Source organism: Magallana gigas, chromosome 6 (genome assembly GCF_963853765.1).
Source record: "Magallana gigas chromosome 6, xbMagGiga1.1, whole genome shotgun sequence".
NCBI lineage: Eukaryota > Metazoa > Mollusca > Bivalvia > Ostreida > Ostreidae > Magallana > Magallana gigas.
Genome location: NC_088858.1, coordinates 32,029,738 through 32,040,853, shown reverse-complemented (window position 1 = coordinate 32,040,853; position 11,116 = coordinate 32,029,738). Strand labels below are relative to the sequence as shown.

General features: G+C 33.1%; 1 protein-coding gene across 1 annotated transcript; it reads right to left on the bottom strand.

The window, feature by feature from the left end:
• Positions 1 to 2,120: 2,120 nt before the first annotated feature.
• LOC105327683 (alpha-aminoadipic semialdehyde dehydrogenase) lies at positions 2,121 to 10,112 on the bottom strand. The gene is made up of 19 exons (XM_011428286.4): positions 9,890 to 10,112; positions 9,549 to 9,602; positions 7,306 to 7,371; positions 7,114 to 7,194; positions 6,724 to 6,847; positions 6,040 to 6,172; positions 5,696 to 5,740; positions 5,528 to 5,605; positions 5,208 to 5,265; positions 5,028 to 5,067; positions 4,891 to 4,932; positions 4,692 to 4,786; positions 4,365 to 4,449; positions 3,979 to 4,085; positions 3,752 to 3,868; positions 3,384 to 3,481; positions 3,065 to 3,138; positions 2,704 to 2,779; positions 2,121 to 2,249 (listed from the first exon to the last, which is right to left on the bottom strand). The coding sequence occupies exons 1-19, from the start codon at positions 10,076 to 10,078 to the stop codon at positions 2,195 to 2,197; spliced, it is 1,617 nt and encodes a 538-aa protein (XP_011426588.3). The 5' UTR covers positions 10,079 to 10,112; the 3' UTR covers positions 2,121 to 2,194.
• Between the last annotated feature and the right edge of the window lie 1,004 nt (positions 10,113 to 11,116).

Genomic DNA, 11,116 nt, shown 5'->3' with positions numbered 1-11,116 from the left:
CAAGATTGTTTTTCCTATCTCAATTCCTTTTCACAATCACGAATTTTTCTCCTTTTCACAAAAAAACTTACGACTTACATGTTGGACAATATTTTTCCTTTTTTCAAAATGTGTCTACGCTGTAAAATATCACAAAAACTCTTATTTTAGTTTTACTTTCGACAATATTGTAAATAATATTTTAGAAAAAAAAATCTCTGAACGAAAACTTACGGGGTTGTGAAATTTTTATCTTAGTCATAAGATTTTTGTGAAAAGGGCCGCAGATCAACCGAAAAGTTTAAGTTATGATTTGTAAAGTACGAAAGACGAATAGGGCCACATAAAAAATATTTTTATCTCGTAATTACGACAAAGGATCTCGTTATTACGAGTTTATTATCTCGTTATAACAAGAAAAGATATCGTAATAACAAGTTAATTATCTCGTTATTACGAGTTAATTATCTCGTTATTACGAGTTAAGTATCTCGTTATTACGAGAAAATATTAAGAAAAAATTATGTGGCCCTTTTCGGCTATAAACTATTACTAAACAAAGAAAAAATCCATACATTTTTTAAATTTGGTGTTTTGAAAATACTAATTTTTTTATATTTTCATATAGAGCTCTTCCTGTAAAGGAGACCAATATAGTGTAAAAATGGCCATAATAATCGAGCCCCTCTTAAGGTGGAATGCTACGCCAAAATTTTATTTTGTGGATCGTTAAAGTTTCTATTCTGAAACATGATTTCGTTGGTCAAAGGAGATTTATGCTGTTTAAAATTAGTTTAAAGACGAATTTACTTTCATGAAAAAACGAATATACAGCTTTAAAATTCGTCAAAGGTGTATATTCGTGAGTGTTGTATGCCAAAGAAAATTGAACAACCATAAAAACTCATGACTTTACAGTACTCGGTAGAGATTGTTATAAATAAGACAGTCAAATGGCTTTGAGTTACTTAGTATTCAGTCAAAGAATTATCGCGACAACCTGGCTCTAGTGACAAAATTTGATTAGTAAAAGTATCAAAGAACCAAATTGATATGGACGAAGTTGACCTATCTCATCGAGATTCGTCGAGACTGAAAAATCCAGAAGAGACGTCCGTCAAAATTTTCGGTCTCGACGAATCTCGCCGAGATTAGTAGTGGACGGATAATAGAATCATTTTAACAAAATCTTGGATTTTCGGTAAGAAATATAATTATCTTTTTCTTGCGTCAAAACAAGTTAAAATGACGCTTTTTTTTCAAGTGAAATATACACAAATTGCGTAGTCTGAGCTCAAAAGCCAGACATTGCAGGCATTTTTCGATGAACATTACAACAGAAAATATAATTTAAAAAGGTTCTAAATCGACCTTGACCTCGTTCAAAATCACTTGTACATCCTCTGACAATAAGCAGGTTTTCTGGGAGATATGCCCTAAATGTAGAGAAAATACGCTCAAGTAGTGCGACATATTTTCATCTTGACTTCTGAACTATAGAAAAATGAAGGCACTTCGAACCAGATTAGACTATAAAGAGAATTAACACTATCCTGAATATTCTCCCAGACAGACATTCTGCTCACTTACAGATATGAGTTTCCATTTGTTTACATAAGTTTAAAAGTTATTTCAATTAAAATAAATCTTCTTGATCACTCAATGCCTACTGGTAAAGAACAAGTTTCAAGTTATGCAATGAAAAACTAACACACTATTTCGCAACTTTATTGAAAATATTCCACTTTTTTTTTACAAAATGATTTGTGAGATTCTAACAAAAAAAGTAATCTAAATGATATAATATTCTTTGAGATATAAAAGCCATAGCTCTATATTCAAAGTAGTCGATTGGTCTCAAATCTTTTGATTTCAATAACAAAGAAAGTAATATCTGATGGCCAGCAATATCATATCATGATCAAATGATAAAATCTCTCTTTCTTTGAATGTCCATTATGACATTTTTTTCAAAAATGCAAAAAAAACCCATTTTACAACTTTCCATATCAAGAGTATAAAGAATATCTGCTCAACATACACTGTATGTCAAACAAATCTACCAAAATATATTTCTAACTAATACAAATGTAAATAATCTCTGATTTCAATGCACTTTTTTGGGCTCACAATTGTATATGTTTTTAGCACTTCAAACAATGATATCACAGAAGACATTTTTTGTAGAATGTGTCCTTTTTATATAAACATGCGTTCATTCAAACTTGATTCCCTGGGCTAAAGGCAACTCGGCACTGTAGTTGATTGTGCTAAAAAAGAAAGAAAAAGAATTTAAGAATAGTTAATTTAATGTATTGCAAATTAACACACTTTTTTCTTTGTTCTATTGTCAATTCAAATATGAATTGCGAGATCAAAGGGCAATATTACAACACCATTGAAATAAACTGGACATTGCAACGCAACACAAGGCTTCATATTTATTACACAGAGCTTTAAAGTCAAGGGAAACAAAACAATATTTATCCTAACTGCACATGTAAAATTTGTTCTGATGGTAGAACCTCTGTTACACACAAATCCACACACTTCGTACACACACAATAAATATCTAAATACATCTCTTCAACTTTGTACGAAAAAAACAAACTAAACAAGATGTGTAAAACTAAGCCCCACATTCCAATGTCATAAATAGAATAAATGTCCCCACTCCATATGTTACCTGAACTTGTATACCTTTGTACAGGTAGATAGACTTACCAGGTAGATCTCCTCATGTACTGTTTCCATGCGTCACTGCCCGACTCTCTTCCACCCCCAGTCTGCTTCTCGCCACCTAAAAAGACACAATGTCTAAGTGTTACCTTCAATTGTGCCGGTAATACTGGCAATGAATTAAATAATAGAATTGAAGAAAGTAACACTATGAGAGAAATAACAAAGCTAATTTATTTCACATTTTATCAAACTTTAAATCAGGAATAGCTAAGGACAAGCTCTGTCTTTGATATTACTGTGATTGCAATTATTCTAAAGAAAGTATAAAGTTTTATATCACATATGATATTGATTTCGAAAAATCTAATCAGCATGGAATATTTTTCTGCATTAATACACATACCAAACGCTCCTCCAATTTCTGCACCATTTGTGGGAATGTTGACATTCACAATGCCGCAATCTGATCCTTTAGGCCTGTGAATCAAAATTTTATAACTGATTGTAAAGTATGCAATTTTTGAATAGATATAATACAGTTTACAATCTCATAAATATCAATAGCAGTCTTATCTCCTTTTATCCAAATTCATTGAAACAAATTGTATCTTCAATGAATTATTCTGTTTTGTGTACAAAGTGCAGAGATATGGGACACACAGTGCACTTTTATAGCAGATCTATCAATTACTCATTTTTGGGGGATAACCAATGCTCCTTACCCCATCCATCTGAACACGGCATTCATGTCCTTTGTGAACAGACTGCTGGACAAGCCCTGCTTCACCTCATTGTTGATCTTGAAGGCCTCATCTATGTTCTGAAAAACAAAATTGTGCAATTTACACTCATTAATATTTGAATGCATAAAAAACTCTTCACTTAATATGACTTCCATTTTAGCAAGTACTTAAGAAATACAAGGTATTTTGTCCACAGCAAAATCTAGTAAAGTGTAGACAAATCTTATTCTATGAGAGAGAAGAAGCTATTTTTTAAAAAAGAACTCTTCATATTTTTTATACTTTTGTTGAAAGTTAAAAAAAATATCTGAATGTACATTTCCCTTGACAAGCTTGGCTCTACTTACTGAGAATTTGACAGCATACACTATGGGTACAAAGGTCTCCTTCAGGACAATGGGGGCATCATGCTTTAGACCGGTAATTATGGTAGGCTCCACATAATTTCCTGGTCTGTCAATTTTCTGCAAACAGTACAGTCATTATATAATAAGTCGAACTAAATAGACCAATCAGAAAAACCCAAAAGCTGATTTTTGAAACAGTAAATAAGCATTGCCTCCATCAGACTAACCTTTCCTCCACATTCAATCTTCCCTCCCTGGGCCTTGGCCTCTTCTAATGCTGCGAAGTACTGATCAACCCCTTGCTGACTGTGTAGTGGACCATACAGGGTTCCATCTATATAGAAAAAAAAATGTTTTTAGGAGTCAAAAAATTCATAAAATGCAATTAAGAAATTTCTCAAATAAATCTTCTAATATAAATGTGCTTCTAGCAAATGCATTCATGCATTATTATAGCATTCATTTAGCTTTTTAAATTATTCTGGAAGTAGAAATCAGTTGTACATCAGTTCAATATATGCACTAATGAAATTATTCCACATTATGATTAAAATTGTAGAGCCAATGTTGAAAATTTACTAAAGCAAACTCAAGGGTGAATCTAACAACTTACCGTCTAGGGGGTCTCCGACCCGAAGTTGTTTGTAGGCCTTCACCAACCCAGCTACAACCTGATCATGCACCTTCTCATGTAAAACCTGCAAGGAAATACTTGTACATGTAATTCAGATGAACATGTATTTTCATGTTTCATAACAAGTTAACTAGAGCTTACAAAAGAGATCATTATTATCATTTCTTAAAATTAAAGTAAAACTTAACTGAAGGGGGATCTAACAGTGATTAACAGAATAAAAAAAATTAAAAGATACTGTTTTTGAAAGTAAGCATCTAGCATTATTGAGTTGATTCCATCATTGATGTTGTCTTGATCACTCACCAGTCTCCTAGTGGTGGTACACCTCTGTCCGGCGGTACCAGCACAGGCGAACACTCCGGCCCGCACAACCATGTCCAAATCAGCATCCTCGTTCACTGAAACGATCATTAAATAAATATAAATTTTTGCCCTGTACCAATCCATATTTGTTTTTGAGAAGGTATGATTTGACAGAATTTTGTGAAAAACCATCACTCACCAATAATGGCATTGTTCCCTCCAAGTTCCAGCAAAAATTTGCCTACAAGATATATGTATTTGCCATGTAGCACTGTAAATTCTGTCATAAGGAAAGATGAATTTCTTTTCGCAATTTTTCAACTTTGCAGCACTTACCAAATCTCTCTTGGACCATCAATGATACTTTTTTACCAACCTATTGAAAAAGAATAACCGCGGTGTGAAAATAATAAAGTTACAAGCCTTTAGAAAGAAAAAAATAATCTTTAAATATTTATGCATTTAGTTAAGCTTCAGATCATAACTGAGCCCTGGTTACAGTTATGTTACACTTACTGGGGTACTTCCAGTGAAAGATACAAGATTGATTCTCTCGTCTTTAGCCATCAATGTTCTGAAAAGCAGTTAGTATTATATATAGTTTTACTTTCTTTTTTTGGCATGCAGTTAACAATACAAGTATATTGTAACTACGGGTAATAATCTTTATGAAATAGTGCAATATTTTTTGGGGGGCCAATTAGCATTATCATAAATAAGAGCATTAAGAGTAAAGCTTTTATATGTGTACTTTCTACAATCAAATGTCAGTGGATGCTTGTTTACGTAGGAAAATGCAGCAATAGAGAGGCTTAAATATAGAGTGATTTCCTTACCCAATGTCTGCCCCTCCTTGGACAAGAGAACAAACTGCTGGGGGAATATTGTTGGCCTTTAATACTGTCTCCAAAATTCTGAAGAGGATTTCAAAATAATAGTTCAGTTACAGTGTCCATTGAAAAAAATGTTGACAACAGAATGGTCTTTTTGTTAGTTAATCTTACTTTGTGACTGCAACACTAACGAGTGGAGTGGTGGGGGCACCTTTCCTGTAATACACAAGTTAAATATGACTAATATTTTACATAAGTCTAAAAGGTAATCACATGCAATCTACATGTGCATCAAAATGACTTATTTCATCATTTAATTATAAGATCACAAAAACATATCAAGGCAATTTTTTTCAACACACAGAAAGTACATTGTGCAATTCATGAAATATTATAAAATAAAAACAAAATTTAAGTGCAATTTAACTTATCATCTAATCATAAATTAAACTATTTTCAACTGTTTGCATGTTTTACTCCTAATATTAATAAAACACATCACAGTCTTTACATACCACAGTACACAGTTTCCACAAGCCATAGCGATGGATGAGTTCCAGCCATACACAGCGACAGGGAAATTAAATGCTGTGATTACTCCCACAAGTCCAAGGGGATTCCACTGCTCCAACAGCATGTGACCTTTTCCTGTAAAACATGAAAAATTTCTTGTTCATAAGAGAATCTATTCAGTACCATCAATCCATGTTGATCATGTGTAATTCATTAGTCTTTAACTCTGGTACAAAGTTTCTATAAGCAGGAAATCTACACACAACTTACATGTAATAAACTCTAAATTATTCAAACATTTAGCTAAAGGTCTAGATACTGTTTAACTGAATTGTGTTAACAATGCACGGCCACTGATTTGATAATGTCATAGTGATCAACATCTATTAAAAATCTTTTTACAGCATTGATATATAACTCCATCTACTAATTATACAGCTAAAAGAATGAAGTTTGAATGTATCTGTTATACTTTTTCCTGTAAATTTTCTATGATGACTGCAGTATTACTCTTTTGCAGGGCAGATTGATCATGTTTAGCAAAGTTTTCGTTGGTAGACTATTAAATAGTCTAGATTAAACAATCAAAATTAAGTCTTCTTCACTTAACTATGTCAAATTGCCCTGCAAAAAAGGCAGTACACCATTTACAATGTACAAGTTAATTGTTGACGTGTATCCCTTACTTTCTGAGGGGAAAACATGACCAGCAAACATCCTGGACAGCCCCACTGCGTAATCAATGATGTCAATGTACTCCTGCACCTCTCCCTCACCCTCAGGCAAAATCTTGCCCATCTCCAACGATTCCTGTAATTCAGGGACATATTTTACCATATCAACAGGGTTTTTTTTAAAATCCTCATCATCTAACAAAATAATACATGTTTTATAATCTTCTTTACACAAATTTCGTTCAGGAATTCTCACAATTTGAAGAAATTAAAAAAAAAATTCTTTTCAAATGAACAAAAATATACTTACATGCACACAACTAGATTTTATTTGTTATGACAGCAATTTGATTTCATCATTTTTACATTCTGAATACATGTTTATTGAAAGAGCAAACTTACCAGCTTTCCCAGTAGTGTTTTCTTTTGCCTTAGGGCCTCCCCCATTTGTCTCAGAATTTCTCCTCTTTGTGGGGCAGTCACCTATCACAAGTTTCCAAAACGAAATTGATTTACAATAAATAAATGGTACACACATGAATATGCCATTCACGTTTCAATGCACACAATTAACATTAGATTTATTCCTGTTACCTCTGCCCAGGTTTCCCATGCTTCCTTGGCAGCTACAACAGCTTTCTCATAATCAGCTGGACTGGCCTGCAGATATTCAAATATATCGTTAAAGATGCAAACATTCATAATAGATCTTTTATATATGTTATATTTATTCCGTTGTATTAAGGCTGCTTGGTCCGATTTTATAACAAATTTTATGTACGCTTTTAAATGATGGTTATTTTAAGAATATGTATAATAATATACATAGCAGTAGTTTCCCCGTCACACAAAAAGAAATGATGAACATACATGTAACAAAAAAAATTTGTCATAAAAGGGTACTAAATTTTTTCGCCTCATTAAAATTTACTCCTGAGGTTGAGGAGGGTATGATTGTATTACAACTCTGATATCGCTAAAAATAAAGTTATAATGTTTTTTGCAAATCAAAAATTAAACTGTAAAGCCTGTATACATTCTTTTTTTTTACTTAATGAGGCTTGGTCTAATTTGATCTGCCCTAGATTTTTGAATGAAATTTTTTACATGAATTTCTACTGATATAATGATTCTTTTAAGATAAAAAAATAAAACATTTACCACACCATTTGTTTAAGGGGACATCTCAAAGTTTGTTAATTTTTAACATAGGACCCTATGGCATTTTGCTTCAAATGTAATAAATTTGCAAATTTTTTTTTTTACATTTTTTAAAAACTTCTGCCCTAGGGATTTCTTTTTCTGTTCTACATATTAAAGCTATTGCTAAAAGGCATCAAATGGTCAAATAAAAAAACCCTTTTACCTCCTGGTTTGTTCCAGGGGTCTTATCAAAGTTGATTTTTGTATGCCCAATTTCCCAGATTTGTCAGATAATGACTATTTTTTATTTGACAAAGGCGGAAATGATGATCTTTATAGTATTATTAAAACATTCAGACATATTTAAGTAATAAATAAATATATAACATCACATATTAAGGGTCATTAATAGAAAATACATGGTTACTGTCTTGAAATATATGAATTAAGCTTTAATTAGGCAAGTTAAGAAAACCTGACAGAGGGCTGTGCTTGCTGAACCCTCTTCACATTTTCGACCCGAGCCCAACTATAGCTTATACTTCGAAACATTTATGTTTATTCCACAATATAATATCAATTTTACGCATCAAACGAGGTATTTAAACAAATTTCGCTGAATATCTGCAGTTAAAACTATCACGCCATGGCATCAACCAAGCAAAAAGATGACATCACAATAGAAATGAAATGCTGCATGAAAGTGTGTGTACTCGATTTGTACTCGGCCTCATTAAATTTCCAAGTTTGTTTTGTTCATTGTTGATCACAAATATTAGGGTTGAATAAACCTAATCAGGCCTAAGAAAAAAAAGTGTTTGTTTCCGCTTTCCCGACCGACCCTAGCTTTTACCCCCCGACTCAAAACTTTTTTAAAGGATTTTTGATGGAAAATCGTTTATTTTCGTTTTTATCCGATTTGGAAAAAAAATTACTCAAAATTTTTGTCACAAAAACGCTTGAAGCAGTTACTCTTCTCAAATCAGTGTAACTCAAACATTTTGTTTCAAAATGGCGTATGTTTCCATGTGTTGTAGATTTTAATAATGCTCTCATCGTTGGCAGAGGAAGTATCTGATATAAAATATCATTTTTGTGTTTTCTTAAGACCAGCTTAATAGTCAGGAATGATATTAAAAGTATTTCTCATTTTATACCATTCAGCAGTGTCAGTATCTAACCAGCATGTATGGATACTGCAATATTAAAGGGGAAAAAAAACATTTGAAAAAAAATTCCGACCGACCGACCCTACTTTTTTTCAGCATGAAAGCGGAAACAAACCATTTTTTTTTGTTAGGCCTCATTCAGGTGGACAAAACCAAATGGTTGGCTTTTCTAAACATGCCCATGATGCATATGTTTTTGGGGTTTCTTTTGTGTTCCCAACTATTTTTATTAAGTTCGATATTTCTAAATTTGAAGGAGAGCAATTCTGCTGGTGTAATAGGCGAAAGTATATTACTTTCTTAGATAATTGGTTTGTAGGGAAAATTATTCGATACTGTACTAGCTTTTTTAAAAGTTGTATCACTTTCCAAAGGATATGAAGTAGAAATGTTCAGAGTTGGACAGGACATCAATGCATTGTTTTTCATTTCATTATACATTTATATACATATTACCACCATTTCCATATAATGATCAACTGTTTCTGTCTTAGTAGACCCTAATTCTCACAAATTGTTTCTCACCTGTGTCACTTTAGCGATTGGTTGGTTGTTTGCAGGGCAAAATGAAGTTACCTCCTGAAAAAATAAAAATTACAAACAGCTGATTAGACAGGGTCGTTCTACTATCCAATCAGATTTGCTCGTTTGAACACACCTCTCCTTGACATTTTCTCTTGAGGGAAAAATACGCAAGAATATCTTGAATTGAAATCCAAAAATTGATATAACAATTTATGTTTATTGAGCATGATAATTAAAATAACAAACAAGATCAATTTTCTGCAGCTGTCAACAAGAATTACACAAAAGCCATGTTTGGTACCGGTATATTCCACTTCAACAAAACAATAAACAATGAATACCTCGCCAGTTCCATCCCAGGCTCCATAAAATACTCCTTTATTCGTGGATCCTAATCCAAGGTCCTTTAACCAGGAATACTTGGGATCGTCTATGAGCATACTGGACATCGCTCGCGTTATCTTGTGAGATGCAAACGTGGATCTAGTGATAAGAAGCTGTGCACGTCGTAAAATTGTCACAGTCGCCATTGAGAGACTTTTGGGCGGATCCACTGTAAACTTGAGGGGGTGCCAACTTGAATCGAGGGTTTAAAATAGTTAAAATCGATTTAATGAAGATGATAGAAATATATTGAATGTATTAATTTTTTAAAAATATTCTATTATAATTTAAAAAGTGTTAAATATTTGAAAAATTAGCACAAAAGTTTTGCTGCATTCAAATATAAGCTCTTGTGCGAAAAATAGGATGGCCTGGAAGAAATAAAAGTTAAAACCGGAAAAGGTCAACTAGTTTATTCCAGATGAACCAGTGCCACTCGATTCAAAAGGAAAAAAGATATGGCTAATGATAGAACATTTTATTTAGATATTATTAAAGTTGAAACAAGAGCATCAGATATTTAATTAAATTGAAATTGTTAACTTATAGTATAGATGTTACAAATGTCATTCAACGTATCCAATATCTACTTAGAATATGCATGAATTTAATGACCGACACAAGGTTCTCTAATCCTTATTCCAGTGACTTTAAAAGAATTTTTGTCCTGAAGATCGATTTTATATAGATAATATGATATCATTTAGACCTGATAAATTTGAATTCAAACTATGTAAAGATTCGTGTTAAAACTTTACGGCCATTCCAACTAATCATAGGTGTCGGAACCGGGGGGGGGGGGGGGGGATAGTAATCCTGTATACTTGCCCCCCCCCCCCCCCCCAACGGATTAGGAATTCTATGATTTGGGGAAAAATTTTGGTAGGTAAGAATTTTTTTGGAACTAAAGGTCTAACCCCCCCCCCCCCCCCACGGATTAGGATTTTTTTTTTACTTGTCAAGATTTTTGAGGATTAGTCTAGTCCTCCCCCCCCCCCCCAACTTTCGATTTGCTTGACGCCACTGCTAATAATGTGCTATCCGTGTTGCAGGTTTACTATAATCTGAAAAAAACCATGATAGTGTATCTAGGCAATCATGATTATATCAGCACACGCGCATATGAAATCCTTCGTATGTAAGCAGAGAAGATGGGGGGGGGGGTGTAAGATGATACAAATACC

Coding starts and splice junctions, on each gene's coding strand:
- LOC105327683 (XM_011428286.4), bottom strand. CDS start 10,078: ATGGCGACTGTGACAATTTTACGACGTGCACAGCTTCTTATCACTAGA. Junction 3,139..3,383: donor GCCGTGTTCAGATGGATGGG/GTAAGGAGCATT, acceptor TTTGATTCACAG/GCCTAAAGGATCAGATTGCG. Junction 2,780..3,064: donor AGAAATTGGAGGAGCGTTTG/GTATGTGTATTA, acceptor GTGTCTTTTTAG/GTGGCGAGAAGCAGACTGGG.